The sequence below is a fragment of the Choristoneura fumiferana genome, chromosome 4 (assembly GCF_025370935.1).
Source record: "Choristoneura fumiferana chromosome 4, NRCan_CFum_1, whole genome shotgun sequence".
Taxonomy (NCBI): domain Eukaryota; kingdom Metazoa; phylum Arthropoda; class Insecta; order Lepidoptera; family Tortricidae; genus Choristoneura; species Choristoneura fumiferana.
In genome coordinates, this window is record NC_133475.1 from 2754352 (window position 1) to 2775319 (window position 20968).

General features: G+C 36.1%; 1 protein-coding gene across 5 annotated transcripts in view; it reads left to right on the forward strand.

Annotated features, from left to right (window-relative positions):
• The window catches only part of LOC141427280 (uncharacterized), a 62141-nt gene extending 49114 nt beyond the window's left edge, over positions 1-13027 (forward strand). For 2 of the 5 annotated variants that reach the window (XM_074086568.1, XM_074086569.1), the window contains exons 4-9: positions 6449-6589; positions 6909-7023; positions 7376-7472; positions 8620-8704; positions 9868-9909; positions 11324-13027. In XM_074086568.1, the coding sequence (XP_073942669.1) occupies positions 6449-6589; positions 6909-7023; positions 7376-7472; positions 8620-8704; positions 9868-9909; positions 11324-11451 (608 nt within the window). In that variant the 3' untranslated portion in view covers positions 11452-13027. Of the gene's footprint in view, positions 1-6448; positions 6590-6908; positions 7024-7375; positions 7473-8619; positions 8721-9867; positions 9910-11323 lie in introns of all 5 variants that reach the window. The other 3 variants (XR_012451315.1, XM_074086570.1, XM_074086572.1) reach the window with 3 other exon arrangements.
• The last annotated feature ends 7941 nt before the right edge of the window (positions 13028-20968 follow it).

The window sequence follows — 20968 nt, forward strand, 5'->3', positions numbered from 1 at the left end:
CACCTTGGCACTTGGCACCAATTTAGATCTCACTTCTTTTGTCGTTAAAGTCAATAATCAAGGCATATATTATAATATTGAACTTGGCTCTCATTTCACAACTATGTTTTGATGGGATTGTTATATCGCTATTCCGCGGGAACTACGCGATTTGTCGAGATAAAACTATCCTATGTAATTTCCTTTCCACACTGAAACTATCTCTGTACTAAATTTAATTTCAATCGGTTTAACAGTTTAAGCCTGAAGAAGGTAACAGACTGACAGACAGATAGACGAATAAAGTTGCTTTCTTATTTGTAATATTAGTACAGTCGAAGAAACTATCAACTGCTTGCTTGCTGCAAATGTCACGTTGGTAGGTGTATTCCACACAACTGCTCAAAGTTTTTTTAATGAAACGGTTCTAATCTGGCTCGCCATTCAGTTCAGCCTTATCTTGCCAACCGTAAGCACGCAAAACTTAAAAAATAATATTTCACGAGAAACACCATTGTTCCTTGGGGACACATAATAGCGCTACTGCGACCCCTAACGAAGCCGCCCTAGAAATTAAACTGTAATCATTCTTGTGAAACAGCGGGTCGGGATTCTTAGAAAATTTGAGCCCAGATTTTTCCGTTCCGTTTGGTACGAATACTTCACTTAGCTATGTGCACGATCCAGAGGTAAATATAAGTTTTTGTTACAAATTTCAAGTCGCTGCCATTAACTGTTGAGGAGTTTCGTCCTGCGGAGACGATCCTGGCCCACTATCATGACGTCACTATCAGATTATTGTATTGTCACCAGATTAAAATAGATATGTCAAATTTCAAGTCAATCAAACTACAATTTAGCTTCCTAGATTTGACCCAAACAGATAAGTAAACAAACAAACAGGGCAAGGTAAAGCTTGTAAAAACTTTAGTCGTGGGTAAGAGTTAACAAATAGCAGTTAGCTCAGGATTCAAAGTTTATTGGTCGATGCAAGACCGCCTACAAACGACAACCTGATGACGCGATAAAAATTCTGTCTTCATCATCTCCGATTTAGATATGTACCATTTCTCCTAGAGGCTTCCTCTCAGAATAAGAAATCTTAGAATATAATTTCCACACTAACGCAGAACTTCACATACATCAACTGCTTCGTATGTTTATAAAACATATTTTCCTTCAACGAAAAGCTCATGATACATTGAAAACATTTCACACATATAAAAAACTGAAAGGTACAATCAGAGCATAAATATGTATACATTCATAACGTCAAATATATGTATACATCGAGCTTATGGTTAGCGGCATAAAGGAGTAGATATTTTTAACGTCTTGGTAACGTACATAATATTTATGCCCTTGACGCGTAAAATAAACGTAAGAGGAGGGAAGAATTTTGCTTGAAATCAATGTCGAAAATACAAACTGAGACATGGATGCACAGGAAAACCAGAAACAGAGACCAGCACTGGGAATCGAACCCAGGTCCTCAGCAATCCGTGCTGCGTGCTATAACCCCTACACCACTGCTGGACCACTGCTTGTGCTTGTAGGGGTTATAGCACGCAGCACGGATTGCTCAGGACCTGGGTTCGATTAAAGTAACAAATTTGGATTCAACTCCGAAATAAAAAATACAAATAGACTCCAAAGAAGCAATCATATAAAAAACAAAGTGTAGTGTTTACGATAAAAAGCGTCTTGTACAATACCTATCACTCATTGCAAGCACTAATATCTATTTTTATGACACCTTCTGTTATATTAGGTACTAAGTCATCACCAATAACGGATTTTTCCATTTGGGACGATCCCGCGCTGTTGAATTTCTCTTTAAACAAAGCACTTTCATGTTTTTTTTGGCCGACCTTATCCCCTTGTTCTAAACAAGACAGAAGTTGATTAGTAATCGCAAAAATTTCAAAATAAGCACTCAATGGAGTTTCTATCAAATATAATGTCAAAGCAAATTTATTTCATAAGCCTCATGATTTTCTTTCAAAAAGCTAATTTCATTTCGTAAAGTAAGTAGTTTCAAAAACTTGTTTTATAAAGCTTCCGTAGAACCGTCAGCGATAAGACCCGATTGCCGCAAAGTCAAACCACTAAAAGCCAACATTTTTCCTGCATTCTACGTCGTTCCTCTGAGATAATTTAGTGCCATCAGTCAATGGAACTCGTGCGTGATTGTATTCGCTATAAAAAGTGGGAGGATCAGTGAGCACCATTCATCACGGCCTAACAGAATTAATGTGGTCTACATTTATCACGCCACATGTCTTCAGTTCTCCGCATTCAGTAGTTGATGCATCAGAACTAATTTATAACTCCAAAGCCCTGTCGAATCCCGTCTCATCCAGTCTAATTTGAAAACTCTCGAAATAACCCGTTGGAAGGTTTTGTCGTGATGTAATCCGGGATATTCCTGGAGGCCGTTTACACTGTAACGTGTTTCAGATACGACATAATATGTTTTGTGAGCTTTGTGAGCCTTGCAAGATAGGCTGACGAAATTGCGGAGCCGTCAGAGACAAGATTGGGTCGAAGTATGAATTATGGATTTCGAACTGAGATGTTATTCTTTCAATCTCCGCCAATACAGAGATTGAAAAATACAGAGTATGGTTTAATGTATAATGATCGAAAAGTTCTGAACGTTTTAAATCATTCGACTAAAGTTCATCGTGTTTATTGAGTTATGATTGGTTTTTTGGAGTCTTTTTGTATTTTTTATTTCAACTCCAAATTCGTTACTTTTACGGGTATCCCGTGGAAATAATGCAACCTGAGATATGTGTGGATAGGAGAAATTGGTGTAGGGGTTATAGCACGCAGCACGGATTGCTGAGCACCTGGGTTCAGTTCCCAGCGCCGGTCTCTTTTTCTGGTTTTTCTGTGCATCCATGTCTCAGTTTGTATTTTCGATGTGTTTATTGAGCTTTAAATGGGTTTTTCTGTTTCGAAACGCAATTAAGTTTGTGAATCATTTAATTGCTTTAGCCAAATTAACAATTACACTGCTAATGCATTCTTTAAATGTCGTGTTGTTTTTGCGTCCCCACAGTATTTATAATGCTCTATTTTAATAGGATGTGTATGCTCGTAAGAATTAAAGAATTTGCTCACAATAATTAATTACAAGCAAATTGTTTTGCTTTGTTTTGCAAAATTTTTGCTTCATTTCGTTTTTTTAATGTTCCTTTCACACGATACGTTGACATTTAATTTGGTCTGTAACAATGCCGCTCAGAATCATAATTTAAAATGTTTCATCATCGTATATTTTTATTAATTACGACGTAACGAAATGTCATTTAGAAATTTTAATTACAGATTTTGCGTTTGCTCATAATTAATAGCAGACCCTTAATTATCTTCCCCCAAAATTAATATCGTCTTTGAAGTATTTTATGTTAGAATTATTTTGGGACCTTTCAATCAAAATAAAGGAACCGTATGAGCAAAATAGTGGTATTAGGTTGACACAAATAAAAAAGGAGTTTGTTTCTAATAGCAATATCTTATTATATCATCGGAATAAAAGTAGTTCATGTGTCATTTCCAAAAGTTTAGTTTTAGTCTAGTTTAGTTTTTTTCCCAAAATTTAGCCCCACTAGACACACACACACACATTTTCGCATTTATATTAATAGTATTTTTTTTGTAATAAGTATATGCATAGAACTAAAAATAAACAGCGGAAATATGCCGTGATAGAATTGCTATCTAATCATAAAATCTACGCTCACGTTTCTAATAATGTTGCAAACAAACTCAAGCTTAACTATAACTGATGGTAGATATTAATATGAAAAATGTGATGTGAAAATTAAGAATTTTTAAAGTTAGCGATACTTTTTTATGATGCTTCTAATTTTGTTAAGCTCAAAGCTAAAAACATAAGGGTACTTAATAATAATAGAAATTCTCTTACAAACTTCTTGGCAAATTTGAAAAATAAACAAAGAGGTACATTTTTTATCAACGTGTGGACAGAAGTAGAAATGCAATTTTCCCCCGATTAGCTCGAATTAACCATTATTTTTTTGAATGAAAGTTAGTAAACAAAGTTACAGTTTTTACAAAAGTTGAAACCATTTCAAAATATGAACAACCTTAAGTAACTCCAAGGCTTTAAATTTCGAATCAAAAGGCTCGAACCTAATAAAACACTATTCACGAGGGTTTAAATAACACTTTCTTTGTTACCTACCTGTTTTTTTTGTTTCACATATAAAAATACAAAAAATAGAAGATCGATGCACGAGTTGCATGTCGCGTGATATAATGGCTACAGCGAAAATTCATGCAGGAAATTATTTTACAAGGTTTTTTGTGGCACCGAAAACATAAAAAACTTGCAGCAAAATATAACGAATAATAGCCATTTTGCTTAAAAACAGGAAGAGTAAAGACTTATTAGAATGAAACACTCAAGAAACTCAACATCAAGTCAATGAATTCATAGCTTCATCATCCCAGCCTATATACGTCCCACTGCTGGGCACAGGCCTCCTCTCAGAATGAGAGGGCATGGGCCGTAGTTCCCACGCGGGCCCAGTGCAGATTGGGAACTTCACACACACCGTTGAATTGCTTCGCAGGTTTGTGCAGGTTTCCTCACGATGTTTTCCTTCACCGTAGAGCTCGTGGTAAATTTAAAATGAAATTCCGCACATGAATTTCGAAAAACACAGAGGTACGAGCCGGGGTTTGAAACCGCGATCCTCTGCTTGAGAGGCCATAGGTCAGCTTGATAATCCTTAAAAAATTTAGATCGACGACAATTTCATAGGATCAAAATTTTCAAAAATATTTTATTGACAGCTAAGTTTTCCTCAGTCAATCAAAATCAATACCAATTTGATAACGAAACTAAATAATCTAACGCTTTGAGATTTAACCGGACAGATGGCAGTGCAGAGCATTATAGTTACTTAAGTTTCAGGAATAATGTAAAATTTTATTGTATTACACTCATAGTTGTCTTACGATTATTAGTTTTAGAATAAAGTAAAATTTTACGACATTTCGTGACGATCCAGACTTTAACGTCTAGAACGTTTCGCCAAAATGCGTTTATTGGTTTTTCCATTGTGATTTATGGTTATGCTTGAGCTGTGAATACTCAGTGAATTGTGATAAAGTACATTTGGAAGTTTATTATTGTGACACTCGAAGGTTTGCTAGCATACAAATATTTGCAAATCCTACTGGTAATAAGAATACGAAAGTAAACAAAAACCAATTGTTCGTGGTTGGGTATATGTCTCGTATTCATTGTTCTTTAGGATAAAACAAGTTAGGTTTGTCACACTATTTGATAGGTAGCAGATAATTCAGATCTAAATTACATCTAATCTATTTTTTATTCCCATGGAATAGGAGTATGCTTACGTAATATTCCGAAATCTAAATTTTTCATGATATTTGTGCTGCAATTTTTATGATTTATTAATAACTCCATGATGTAATTTTTGGGTATTTTTGGATATTATAATAATAATAAATTGCATACGGATAAATATGTGATACGTTAGCAAAACAACCGACTGTACTATTACAAGAACGAAAGCATTTCCAACATGAAGATGATGAGTATTCACTGAACGATTTTATTGTTGTTTTCAAATAAAAAATCGATGATCTACAATTAAAAACTTTTTGAGCGATTAGCTGAAATTGCAACAATGATATGAATTCACGTTTCGACTATGCCAATAATAGTGTCACGAACTTTTTTAATTAACCTAAAAGTGCCAGTCAATGACCTATAGCCTCGAATACTTCGATTTTGGTCTAGCCAGTAGCAGTGAATATCGCTCGTGGTCCTAAATTTTTTATGTGGTTTATTATGATGTCAGAAATATAATTATAAGCGTAAAATTAGACACATTGTTATGGTCTGCCAAAACAGTAACAGATTATTCGTTTGAAACCTTTAGAACATATTTGAGATCTTTCAATGTACGTTAATTTCTTTCAACAAATCTATATCAGAATTCCTAATTTTGTATCCATACCTAGTGGTGTTTATTTATAGGCAGGCAGGCAACCTACTTACTCATCCGTCGCTATATTTCACAAAAAAAGGAAGTAGGCATAAGTAAGAAATGCTAGTCATATTAATTCAAGAATTAAACCTTCCTTAATGACAGTCACAATTGCTTATGGCTTATCTACTGCATTCTTTCACTAACTATTAGATTTTTTTATCTAGTTATCAATTTAATTTGTTAGAGAATGTTTTAAACTCAGCTTGATTGCCGTCTGCTCTCTAGGATAGCGGTCTATCAAGTTAAACACCATTTCTTCTCTTTACTACATCACCATCGTCCCAGCCCATGAACGTCGCTGTGCTGAGCACAGGCCTCCTCTCGAATTGCTAGGGCGGTTCCCACGCGGGCCCAGTACGATTTCATTTTTAGCTACTAAATACCATAACGTATTGTTTTCTCATCTCCAGCTGCTGGTATAAACGAAACGTGCATGTTCAACGAGCAATGCGAGGACGCGGTTATAAAGACAGAATGCAGGAACGAGCGGTGCGCTTGCCGCTACGAATTGGTGGCGGAAGTGACCGTCGACGGTGGCGTGGTGTGTCAACGTAAGTATTATGAAGAAAGTAATGAAAAGAATGACGTTAGAAATAAAAGAGATACCTAATAAGTTGGTAGATATAGAAGAATGCGCCTAAGAATGCGAAATTATAAGAAAAAAGTTGAAAATGAATTGCTAAACGATTGCAAAGACGTGAATAGAACATGAAATTTTAGAAAGTTCCTAAATGTAATGATTATTTTTCATAAAAATAACAGAAATAAATTTATGACATAAAAAATTACCAAAATTACTAAGGTTGAAATATTTAGTGATGGAAGATGTGCTTGTTTCAAGTATAAATATTTCATTATTTCTGTTCGAAGCGGAGAAACAGGTCGAGTTGTCGACAAAGACTTTGGACCCGGCGATGATTGGAGTGCTGGTCGGCATGGCTCTTATGTTTGTCATCATCTGCGTTGTTCTCCGGCTTTTCAGCAGGTAAAATAAAATTAATTTTACTGTACTAAAATTGCAAAGTAAAAATCATTTTAAAACTATTAATTTCCATTTTTTACTATGTCATTTTTCACTATTTTACTATGTCAGTGCTTTCGTTTATTCTTCGTTAGTAGTTTATAAAATTAATTAATAGTCTACTACGTTCCCGGATATTTAATTCTAACCTCCATGCTTTTTTTATCTACGGGCCTTGTTTTTCTTAGACTTGCACATCCAAAACTTAAACAAGGTGGTCGAGGGTGTAGGTAGGTAAAAAAAATCTAGAGTTCCTCAAGTCAGTATTCTAAGCCATACATTTTAATTGACATATTTTTTTTATTGTTATTTTCAGGGCTCGATGGAGGGAGAATAGGACTATCTTTAACACACCTAACCCGCGACTGATGAACGTATCTCTACTCCGAGACTCCAAGCTTTTGCATTCTCAGGTAAGCTAACGAGAATATAACAAAATATGTTGGGTACAGTCGAATCAGTTAAATAGTGACCCATACGTATATCATTCTCACAGTAAATGCCAAACGGATTTTTCTGGTCAGACATTTCAATATCATTGTGACAGTGTAGTGATACATTGTTTAAACTAGGTTACACTATTATATACTGATTGTTTTGTTCGTTGTTTTGGGTATATTTCATGAGTTTTTGATTAATCGATATGATAGATAATAATTTGATTGTATTTAAAATATGTGTCGGTTAGAATATAAGGAATTTATGAAAAATGATGAAAGAAGGCTTTTTTTTTGCCTTGCAAAGTGAGTGAAAGCTAATTTTCTTTTTTTTTAGTGTAGAATATAGAAAAAGTTAGGTACACCTAACTCAATTTGTAAATTGAGTTCTTTTTAAAATTGCGGTCTTAAAATATCGACGTCGAAAAGTTTAAAGTTTTAAATTGCCAACTAAAATTCTGAAAAGCACTTTTAAAACTTCAGTTTTTGCTACCTTTGTAAAATGAGTAATTCACGAACACATTTTCTTTTAAAATAAAACTTGAAAGATACCTTTTTAATGCCTTGAAATAATATCTTTTTTAAGGCATTTATCGGTTTTAAATTTAACATTGTTCAAAAAAGTAAACAATATTTGGACGAGCTAAAATAATAAAGTTCTGTAACTGGCTACCTCAAAATGAATCAATATTTTGCAGTGAGGGCTATCCTTAAACATGATGGTTTTTAATCGGTGGATAACAGTTGGAATCTATTAACAAACAGAAAACATTGAATGCAATAACTGAGGGCTAGCGCAATTCACTAATTTTACAGTTAAAAAATATTCTTTAAATCAATAGGCATACATACTATATAATACGTATAATATAGAAAAAAAGTTTTGATTACGGCGACTTCAATTTGATCGCCATTGTATTTATGACTAAATAAAAAACAGCAAGTATAAAAACAAAGAGCAATGAGAGCAAATTAATTATTTTTTCTCTTTATCAAGGTACTTACTCCTTATTCACTACATTCTCTCAATTTTACAAACCATTATAAAACAGTAGCTCTCACTGCAAATAAACTGTTTTTTTTTATTTTCAACAATAATGCTACTATTTTTTTTTCTCCGCAGGATCGTCGCGGGTCGCGCGTAAGCGTACGCCCGCCATCAAGGCAAGCCAGCCAACAGGAGCTTAGACCCCATTCACCTAGTCCAGGTACTTAAGCCTATAGGTAATACTGTTTTATCCTTTATTATTGCCCTTTAATTATTTAGAGCTGAAGCTACTGATGCAAAAGTTTTGACAAAAAATACAATTTCAAATAAAATGGCGCTTGAAAAATGCAAAATAATGTGTACTTCAGTGGCGCTCAGTTTTTTAACTTTAACCCGACTCGGAAACTTATCTTGACCGGATGAGAAACTTTTGTATCAATGTGATCATATCGCAAAAAAATTATGATCACATGGTACCTACCCAACAAAATTAAATGAAACAAAAATGTCTATTAAAATATTTAATAAGAGAAATTAAATCGATCCCTTTTCAAATGAAAATAATGTTTATTGCGATATGAATCTTAATTCCATACTAACTAACAAAAGTATCTTGAATTGTGGCACAAAACACTATTCATGAAATTAATTCCAAATGCGGAATGCTTGTTTCATGACTTTTTTTATTTCTTGGTATTTTATGTGACAGGTATCACTGAAGCCGTCACTGTTTAATCAAATAAAATAAAGACGGCATGATAAACATCAAATACAGTAAACCTACCTATTAAATAAACGAGTAAATCTCTGTACTGCTTACTATGTGTTGGTGTTCAATAAAGAGTTATTGTATTGTATTGTATTGTAAATTCAAAATGCTTTTTCCACTTTGGCTATTTGTTACATTATTCCAGTCACAACATATTTTTTTATATCTGCTACAAGCATTACTATGAAAATAATTAATAAACTTACTGTTTATAAAAATGAAGCAAAGCGACTTTTAGTGGTAAGTCGGCCTATGTATGCAACGATTTCTGCAAATATTTAAATCATACCTATCACACAATAACCGACATCATCCAAAAACAACATAATTATCAGTTAATCATACTTGAGATTCATATTTTATGCCATCTTTGTTTAAAAGCACCCACAAAACTGAAATCCATTATCCCAATTTAAAAACATTAAAAATAGACACATATTTTCATTAAATGTTAAGCATAATGTGTCAATCTTGTTCACTTAATATTCCTTTCATTAAACGATCATTTCATAGCAATATTTGTTTTTGGATGATCCCTCGCTCATATAACTACACATAACCTCTTTCCTATCATAACAATGCTAACATTCATGATTTATTTCATCTACCAACAGCACGCCATCACCAAAGCCATCAGCTTCACCGAAAACTCTCAGGTTATTTTGAGTATATTACATTTTGCTTTAGTTCCAACCAGAACCATCACCGTAGAAGTTGGCACCCTTTGACGCCTTGCATATTTCAAAAGACGGTATTCTGGTAAAAAATGCGTTGAGGATAAAATGTACCTACCTACGAGACGGTTGCTAAATTTAGCACAGTAGGTTCTGTCATTCTGTCTAAGTTAATATATGATAAAGTCACTATTTACTGTGAGCTTACTAATAGCAAAACAAAATATTTTTCTTTACTTAGCAAGATGCAATTGATCGACAACACCGCACCGATTAAAATAATTAAATCATCACGGGGCTATTTATTTAGAATCGTCTCGTTCAAGCAGCGAGTTTTAAAATGACCAATGTTCTACAATGAGTCCAAAAGTTAAATTAGAAAAAGAAATCAAACTTGGACATTTACATTAGTAAAACTGGTTATTTATGTACACCGCTTATGTTTTAAAGTAATCTTTATTGAAATATCATGTATGAGACACAGGAAATGCGGAAAAACGTAAGCTTTAGAATACAGCCAGGCTTTTTTATGCGTGCTGATTAAAATTAGCATTTTTATGAAAACGCCATTGCTAATACGTAAGCATGATGCTAGCAAATAAAGCCTCGCTATAAAAATGCTTGCCGGGCCCTTTACTGACGCTTACTATATTTAAAACAAGAGTGAGTGGGACGGTACGATACGAACCTCTATTTTCGAATTTCATAGTAGCCCTTCTGGCCAAGCTTAGTATTAATATAATATCGCCTATCTCATCACATTAAAACAACACAAACTTAAGCCTAATATTTATAATGAGAATAATGAGGGTATTGTTACCAGAAAAAAAATATTTAATATTTTACAAGGAACTGAATATCATAAACCTCCTAAAATAATTTACAGAGATGCATGATAAGACAATTCTCGTAGTACCTACTCGTACATCGTAGGATGACAATGTAAAGTAATCTTCTGATCAAACAATGTACTCGTATGCCAACTTCTTCACTTCGGAATGACAAGGATATAACTATTAGTAATAGAATTTCGATTACTATCTCGAACTGTCTATTTACAAAACCTTGTTTTGATTAACTTCTGTTGAATAGCATCATTATGTAGGTAAATTAAAGAGAACCACAGCATGTTAGTTATTTTGAAAACATGCGTTGAGTTGGGCTCAAAGCATGCCTTGGCTGACTGCAATAGATATTGGTCCAGATCTTGAACTCCTATTACTTGGATCATACTATTTTCTGAATAATACTACGAATATAAGACAGCTTAAATATTTGAAATATATCTACACACTTTTACTTTGCAGTATTTATTGGATCCAATTTGTGGGATGTTGGAATTATGAGACCAAACGCAAGGCTACTGTTTGATAATGTTCGTGAAATTTATTTTCAGGGTCCCGTCGTGGATCGAGAGCGAGCAGTGGGCACTCAGCGACCTCCCTGAGGTCCGCCACTCTAAGGTCCCCAACCACACCCGGACCAACATCAGTGACCGTCGAAATAAGACCTCCAGTTGCATAAAACGGTTATAAAGTTAACCAACCTGAAGTACCTAATAAAGTGAAAAGTAAAACTAAGTTAGACAAAACGGTATCTAATGATAACAAAATGGAATGTAACGTATTTCTTAATTGAGATGCTTTTAATGTATTTTTTAATACAGCGAATTCTATAGCACATGCTAAAAATGTAATGTAAAAATTCAGTCCAAATGTTTACAATATTTGTGATAATATATACCGATCGTTTAACATTAAAATTAGGCTTACACTCATCAAACTAAAGACTACTATTAGCAATAATAAACTAATCGTGCACTTCAATTATATCTATGTGACAGCCACTTAAAAAGTGCCTCTAAATCAAAAAGCATAAAGATTCGTCTCTCATAAAGAATAAAGTTATAAATTAAGCTTAATTATAAAAAGCAGATTTATATGTAATCAGTTCACTAAAAACTAGATAAAAACATAAACACGTTCAAGTAATCCATTTTGATTGCAAGCTCCAGTTAAGTCACCTTAGGTCTATAGCACAATCTAAAAATATTACTAGTTAGTTTAGTTTTAAATTTTAGCTTTTTTAGCATTAGAGCGATCGCTTTTTGCCAATATTTGTAGGGTCATAGTCAAACTAGTCTATTACTAAAACATAACCAAGTTCTATCGATAATTTAAATTTATATCTTCATTTGAATTTCTCTTAAGTGAATGCTAGATTTTGTGATTCTATGCCTTAGGTTTATAGCTTGCTACTGTAATAAATAAGATACCGTAGGCGATGTAGAAGTAAATATTTATTTACGGGACCATCTCCTGGAATAGGAATGTTCTGACTTTCGAAATAGGGTGGATTTTAGCGTAGAGATGGAAGCTTCTGATCGCTTTCTACATCTGTAACTACTGTAAGATTAAATCTAGTTTTAATACTATTAATTTTATTTCAAAGATGAATGTCGCTTTCCTTTGATCGAGAGAGAAAGAGAGTTGTGAATCGAAATAAAGGTAATCTCGGTAATTTATCTTCTTGTATCTTATTGAATAGTATGTGTAAATCGGGGAAATTTACACATTTTTTGTAAATTATATGCACTTTGAAGCTTCGACCAATTATAGGTAAATGCGAACGCACAAACGTCTCTGTTAATGTACTTGGCGTTCCATCATCTCGTTTTATTCACCACAAACGTGTGTTTCAATTCAAAGCAACCGTAAAATCATCTTAATCATAATAATATGGAATCTATCTCAATTAAGGGGAAAAGTTGATATAGAATTCCATATAATTGTAATTCCTTCATGTTTTGGTAACGCTAATAAATTATTGAGTAAGCTATCTAATAAAATGTGCTCACACCATGAAAGTAAAATTTCGAACACTGTTCTAGATATATACCTACTGAAATTATGCTGTAATTTAAATATATAAACTTTTATTAAAACCTATAATGCTGGATTTTATTTTCGATTTTTGTGTTCTGTTTCGACATTCTAAGGCACCCAATTTTTATTTCTTGTCATTCTCCGTCATGAAAAATTTTCAAAATTCTCTACGAAACGAATAAAATCTAAAGTTTAGTAAAAGCGTGCTTACTTGATGTCGGTATTTTTATTTATCCTTTTACCTAAACAATGTAGGTTGATACACTTATTCAAGATTAATATAATAAAGCAGTGATGGGTACACAGTTGATGTCTAATGTCAAAGATATTTTTACACTTTCAATAAAAGTTTAGGCTCAAAGTGACAGTGACAAGGTAAAGCTAAAAATACGCTTTATTTTTAAACTTTTCCCTATAGCTCTAACATCAGAGCTCAGGTACCATTTTTCGTCAAAGTGCACCCGAAGATGATTCTAACAAGCCCGAACACGCTAAGTTACGTTCTGTCTTAGAATTTCAGTGTCCATCTTTTGGCTCCATCATCAAATCAGCTCGATCTTAGGTAAAAATAAACAAATTGCCAAGTTTTGTGTCAATTCCACAACAAGAAGTAAGCGAAATCAAATTAAAATATTTCATTACGGACGGGGATATACATAGTTAGAGGTTCGCTAATAATAAGTGTTAATAAAGTAAGACGACACTTTTATCCCGACTCTAAAAATTATAGTTTCTTTTGGCATCGATTTGAAGTGCATCTGCCATGTTTTCCAAGACCTCAAATTTTTACCAGGCAGATTACGAGCACCACTTAGTGTCGAGAAAAAATTCCATGCAAAAAGTCTAGATTTACTGAGTTACTATGCTGTATGGAATCAAATTCATTTCGTGACGGAAGCCGAAGTTATATTGAGTTTAGCGACATCTGTTGATGTTTTACAGTAGTAAAACAAGGACGAAACAAGTGAAAATGATGAGCACAGTGTTTTCATTTTAGTTCTACGGAATTATCCTAGATGGCGGGTATTAAGAAATAATAAAAACAATAGCTATAATTTGTGGTTCAATTGAGTACTTACATAATTGTTAGCCCTCAAAAACCCCCACGTAGATTATTTAACGAAATCGTCAGAGCCTTTTTTAATTGCCTTTAATACCTACTAAAAGTGTCTTGGGCATTTCAGCAAACGCTGAAGTTGAATCTACCCAATACCCTTGTGATGTGAAGCTTATTATCTAAATTCAAAACGCCTTTGACGCACTAGACAACTTAAATATTCATCAATGTGTGGAAATAGTTCTCAACCTTAAAAAAAAACCCTGAAAAGAGTTGCTCATTCAAAATAACTCACCTGCCGAAACACGAGACGAGACGCCTTGTGTAGAAGAGTTGCTCTTGTGAAGGTAAAGTAGCATCAAAAATATTCAACAGTAACATGTTATAGCCGACAAAAACGGCGACGTTTCATCATTCAGTTTGCAGAACAAATACGAGCTTCCATTACTTGCTCCCTTGCCCAACGTTACATGCAAAAATCACGGACAAGAAAAGACGGCCTGAAGTCAACAGCAAATAGTTTCGGGCCTCGATCCACATAATGTAGTACAACGTACATACTAGGTCAGTAGTGATGTGCCATTCTGAGTATTTGTATCGTCATTTACATAAATAAGCTGCAATGATAAACGAGTTATCTACTTCTTTGTGTGTACATTGAAAGACCTCACGAGAGGGTTGACTGTTAGACTTTATAGAGATGCTTAAAGGTACGCTTCTAGCTATGGAAAGAGCTAGGTTTGAAGATTCTAAGTGTTTTAGAAAAAACACCAAGTCTACGGAAGGGTGGAGGGAACCAGGTCGCGCGGCAGATCACTTATGCGCTGGACTGATCAAGTGAAGGCCGCTGTAGGAAACGGCGTAGGTATCTGACTGTGCCAGACAGTCTGCCAACAGAAGGGTATGGCGGGAGATCGTACGGAGTGCTGTGTCCGCCTCTACCACCGACGCGGACGCCTCAATGTGACCACGACCGCTCTGCCAAGAGCGACACGACAAAGAAGAAGAAGAGAATGTACGTACGCCATATTCGCGGTCTTTATAAAATATCCTCGACGCTCATCTTCAGCTACTTTGATATTGCCATTCTTGTTACATTCTTATTTATAGCCCAAATGCCTGAAACGTGTAAGTAATGCGCTATATGTGTGTTGTATGTGTGCTGTGTTTTCTGTACTGCTTACTATGGTTGGTGTGCAATAGGAGTTATTGTATTGTATTGTAAAGCGAGTAAATATCACAAGTTACCGCGGTATAATAATAAACGAATTCTTTGCTGACAAAGTCGCGAGCAACAGCTAGTGTTCCATTATTAAGTGAATACGGTGGTAAAGGATGGTGTAAACATTACTTAGCTGTGTAGGGATGGTCTCTGTGCCGTAGGCACAACCTTTTTTGTATGAATTTATGTTTTTTTCTACTTATTTTGAATAATGTTGAATATTTTTGTTTTAGAATTCTCCTTGTTTTTTGATTTTTTGTCAATACGTCAGTCTTATTAAGGATACGTATGAGAAAAGACGTGTTACGTGAGAGTAGGCTTAAGGCTTAACCATTATAGTCTCGATCACTTCAGAATCATCTAGTATTCATACTCATACTCAAAAACCGCAAGCCATCACTAGCGCGTAGTGCAAGCAAACAACACTGCGCAAACAAGCCGCGAGCTGCGGGAAAGAAGCTTAAGAATAAACAGCGAACTAGGACGACCTGCTGAGGTCGGCTGAGGTTGGCTGAGGTCGTGGGGTTTTGAGCAAGTGTACACTATTGTACGGTAGCAACAAAAACGTTGTCAATGTTGGGAACTGGATGAAGATCTGTTTGCACAAGTCCTATTTTTAACCCTCGACGCAAAAAGAGGGGTCTTATAAGTTTGACCGCTACGTGTGTCTGTGTCTGTGTGTATATCTGTCTGTCTGTCTATGGCATCGTAGCTCTTAAACGGGTGGACTGATTTGAATGCTGTTTTTTTTAATTGAAAGCAGGTTTTCTATCGATGGTCCTTAGACATGTTTTTATCAAAATCGGTTTAGCCGTTTTTGAGATATTGAACTTTGAAGTGACGGAGTCGGGAGTTTCCCAACTTTTGTTGGTTAGATTAAGTAATTATTTCTAGTCCAATTATTATCGAACAAGTTAAGGATACCGACCGGCTGATAAATTGATAAACATCGCCGGTGGGCCAATCAACTTTTTTACCCACACTAATCTGTCCGCGACATTTTTCAAACAGTTGCAGATTTTTGTAAGTAAACATGTTTTTTCTGTAATTTAATAGATGGTGTACAGGAATACATCCATCCTACGTAAGTTCAACCTATTAAACCGTGAGATATCTTGATGGAAGTACAATTTTTTGGTAACGCCAGAGACAAGTTTGGTAACGCAGGAGACGCCCAAAATGTCGTTTAATACCTCTATAGTTGATTGGCTTTGGTACCAGTTGCATGCGAGCAGCGCAGAGGGCCTAATCCGATGTTCGAAAATCGAAGTTCGTATTGTACCGTCCTTCTCGCTCTCGTATTAAATAGTTTAAGTGTCAGAGGGACCAAACGATTTTAAAATTTCGTAGTAGCTCTGCAGGAGCGATCACTTGGCGAGAACGGAACTCTTTAGCGGAGAATTTTGTCTAGCAGTGGACGTTTTTCGGCTGATAGCATGATGATTGAAGATTAAATTTTGTTGTCATTTGTATTTCCTTGAAGAAGCCATGGTGGCCTAGTGGTTTGACCTATCGCCTCTCAAGCAGAGGGTCGTGGGTTCGAAACCCCGGCTCCCACCTCTGAGTTTTTCGAAATTCATGTGCGGAATTACATTTGAAATTTACCACGAGCTTTGCGGTGAAGGAAAACATCGTGAGGAAACCTGCACAAACCTGCGAAGCGATTCAATGGTGCGTGCGAAGTTCTCAATCCGCACTGGGCCCGCGTGGGAACTATGGCCCAAGCCCTCTTGTTCTGAGAGGAGGCCTGTGAACAGCAGTGGGACGTGTATAGGCTGGGATGTATTTCCGTTTTTGTACAATAAATAGAATTAAACAAACAAATTTCAAAAAATCCTCAAAGCTTGATTTCATATTTTTATGTAAAAAAAATATATTTTTGTGCTTTGTAATCTGTCTGTCACTGTGAAAGGCTGTACTTTGTAAATTTTACAAAGAACTCGGTTAGCTATATCGATATTTTGTAGTGTATTAGGTATATTCTTGCTCTTGACTGTACGGAATCGACAATGCGTGAGTCCGACTTGCACTTGAACCGGTTTGTTAATGACGACCGGATGGCCAAGTGTTTAGAGAACCTGACTACGAAGCTTGAGGTCTCGGGTTCGATTCCCGGCCGGGGCAGATATTTGTATGAATAATACAAATGTTTGTTCTCGGGTCTTGGATGTTTTTATTTATATGTTTTTCCGTTGGCTATTATCTATAGTACAATCTTTGCTTATTTTGGGACTAAGTCAATTGGTCTCAAGTGTCCCATGACTTTTATTATTTATTTATAAAATGTACGTTATAATAGTTTGACCAAAAAACGCAAAAAATCCTGTACCATCAAGGGTAATAAATTCTCAGAGCATTAATAGGACATTGTTAACATCTACTTTTTGCGCCCCGGAGGCTTAGCTTCAAATTGGAACGGGCACATAGTTTGCCCTGCTTAACGCTAGCCATTCATCGTGTAGACAGTCGTGGTTTACAAGACAAGTATATACTATCACAGAATACGCAATAGTATAAGTGAATAAATAAAATAAATAATCAAGGCATGCTTTACACAAGTTGACGTCGTCTGAAAATAAGCAAAGCTTGTGTTATGTATAAGTAATTGAAGTATTATGCAATTGCTTCTTCTCTCTTCTTCTTCAGCGCGTTTTCGTCCACCGTTGGGCATACGCCTCTCCAACCTTTCTCCACCCAGATCGACTATCCGTCTCTCTCTTCCAGACCGGTCCTGCTGTCTCCACAATGTCATCGGACCATCGAGCAGGCGGTCTGCCCACATTTCTTTTCCCTAGCCGGGGTCTCCACTCCAAAACGCCCTTGCTCCACCGTTCGTCGTGTCGCCGGCACACGTGGCCGGCCCAGGCCCATTTCAGCTTCGCGACTCTATGTCCCACATCGACCACTTTCGTGCGTTTTCTGATATGCAATTGCATGAGTAACAAAATAACAAAACAAAACAATATCAGTATTTCCAAACGATACAACCAACTAACGTTAACGATTATCTGACAGCAAAACACGTACGGTTTTGACCCTAAACGTTCATTGGCTAACAGGGGCTGAATAACGATTGACTGTACCGTGGGGACCGGGTTTCCATCGGTATACCACAGAGACTAAACGTTACTCCAATTGTCGATACGTTTCAACTGTAATTAATAACGTTACATTTATAGACAAATGGAGAGTAATTTAACGTACAATTTAACGTAAGTTTTGTTAGGTATTTTGTTTTTCGGCTATTTTATGAAAAGAGTAAGCTCTGTATGGTTTTTATAAACATTCCATTTTTAGGGTTCCGGAGTAAAAATGGCAAAAACGGAACCCTTATAGTTTCGCCATGTCTGTCTGTGTCTGTCTGTCTTTTCGTCCGCGGCTTTGCTCAGGGATTATAAATGCTAGAAAGCTGTAATTTTGCACAGATATATATGTAAACTATGTCAACAAAATGGTACAATAAAAAATTAGAAAAAGTTTTTTTTTAGGGTACCTCCCATAGACGTAAAGTGAGGGTGATTTTTTTTTCTCATCCAACCCTATAGTGTGGGGTATCGTTGGATAAGTATTTTAAAACCATTAGGGGTTTGCTAAGACAATTTTTCGATAGTGTTTCGAAGTATATCAAACTTTCAAGAAAAACTATAACGGCTAAGTTTTCTTGATAATTATTAGTAGTTTAAGAGTAAATAGCAGCCTAAGGTATAAAATATACCTAAACTTGGAAGATTCCGTATAAAATATGAAATACTAAGAAAAATATAAATTATTTTTTTCGTAATGGCTACGGAACCCTATTTTAGGCGTGTCCGACACGCTCTTGGCCGTTTTTGTTTAAATTCATTACTAATAACAGTTCCGTACAATTTTGGCACTTCTTAGGCCTAGGCTAACTTTATCTTAATAGTTTGGTAAAGGTTAAAAAATAGGCAATAAATTTAAGTGAGAAAGAAAGATCCACAAAATTAAGTGAAGTAGCCTGAAGTGGCAGTTGACGGGGCACATTTCTCGCAGGACTGAAGGTTCTAGAATGGCGTCCGCGGGCCGGGAGACGAGCTGTCGGTAGGGCGCCATCTTGTTGGAGCTGACCTGGTTAAGATCGCGGGATCGCGGTGGATGCGGAAAGCACAAGACCGGTCTGAGTGGAGAGCCTTGGGGGAGGCCTATGTTCAGCAGTGGACGTCTTTCAGCTGACATGATGATCCACAAAATATTTATCAATTCAGCCTATACGGTGCGAGTTAGGACATACGTTTCTACGAGAAGTTATTTACATAAGGCATAAAGAATCTACCCTTAAAGTTAAAGCAAAAGTATAAAAACACCCTGTATACGTCCCACTGCTAGGCACAGGCCTCCTCTCAGAATTTGAGGGCTTAGGCCGTAGTTCTCACATGAGCCTAGTGCCGATTGGGAACTTCATACAAACAACTGAATTGGTTCGCAGTGTGGGTGTTTCCTCACGATGTTTTCCTTGACCGTAAAGCTCGTGGTTAATTTCAAATGTAATTTTTCACATGAATTTTGAAACACTCAGAGATGCGAACCCGCCGCCGCCGGGTTTGAACCCCGATTCTCTGCTTGGGAGGCCATTCAAACCATTGGGCCACCACGGCTTTTTATTAATTTTATATATTTAGATACTACAAGGTAATAACTAAATTAGTATTCAAATTGCAACCAGGCACTGTAATTTATGCATTGCAATGAATATTTCATGGTTCGAAACAGCCCTGAAGCAGATATTATTTATTGTATTCAGAATAATAATAATAAACTATTCTCACGACAATTCAGGCTACAAGTATCCTTGTATATTATATTAGATCGTGAATTCGTGAAACACTAGAAACTATTTATTGATATAATATTTTTATCACGATATAAAACATCTACAGTTTACCCGGCCATAAATATTGCACATCGGTCTTTGGAAAGAGATTCGGCTAATTTCGGCTTCGTAGAGCGTTGTCACACGCTACTTATGTGACGTTTGTCAGTTGCTGTACAGGTGCAATAGAGTACGGACGCATTTAGATGGAAATTATATACTAAATAGTTTCGAAAATACAAACTGAGACATGGATGCACAGAAAAAACCAGAAAAAGAGACCAGCGCTGGGAATCGAACCCAGGTCCTCAGCAATCCGTGCTGCGTGCTTTAACCCCTACACCACCGCTGGACAGGAATTTAGACACGAATTTTTCCTATGCATACATATCTCAGGTTGCTTATTTCTACTACGCTACTTATGCAGCAGCACTAGCGACATCTATGTTTTTCGCTCTCAACGAGAGACGTCACATTCTTTCGGAACCAACCGCTCACCCAGACAAGAGATGTCGCTACTAAGCAATCAAATTATGATTGGTTATTTGGAGTCTTTTTGTATTTTTTTATTTCAACTCCAAATTTGTTACTTTTACGGGTATCCCGTGAAACCATATCGAAAATACAAACTGAGACATGGATGCACAGAAAAACCAGAAAAAGAGACCAGCGCTGGGAATCGAACCCAGGTCCTCAGCAATCCGTGCTGCGTGCTTTAACCCCTACACCACCGCTGGACAGGAATTTAGACACGAATTTTTTTGGTTCCGATAGAATGTGACGTCTCTCGTTGAGAGCGAAAAACATAGATGTCGCTAGTGCTGCTGCATAAGTAGCGTAGTAGAAATAAGCAACCTGAGATATGTATGCATAGGAAAAATTCGTGTCTAAATTCCTGTCCAGCGGTGGTGTAGGGTTAAAGCACGCAGCACGGATTGCTGAGGACCTGGGTTCGATTCCCAGCGCTGGTCTCTTTTTCTGGTTTTTCTGTGCATCCATGTCTCAGTTTGTATTTTCGATATGGTTTCACGGATACCCGTAAAAGT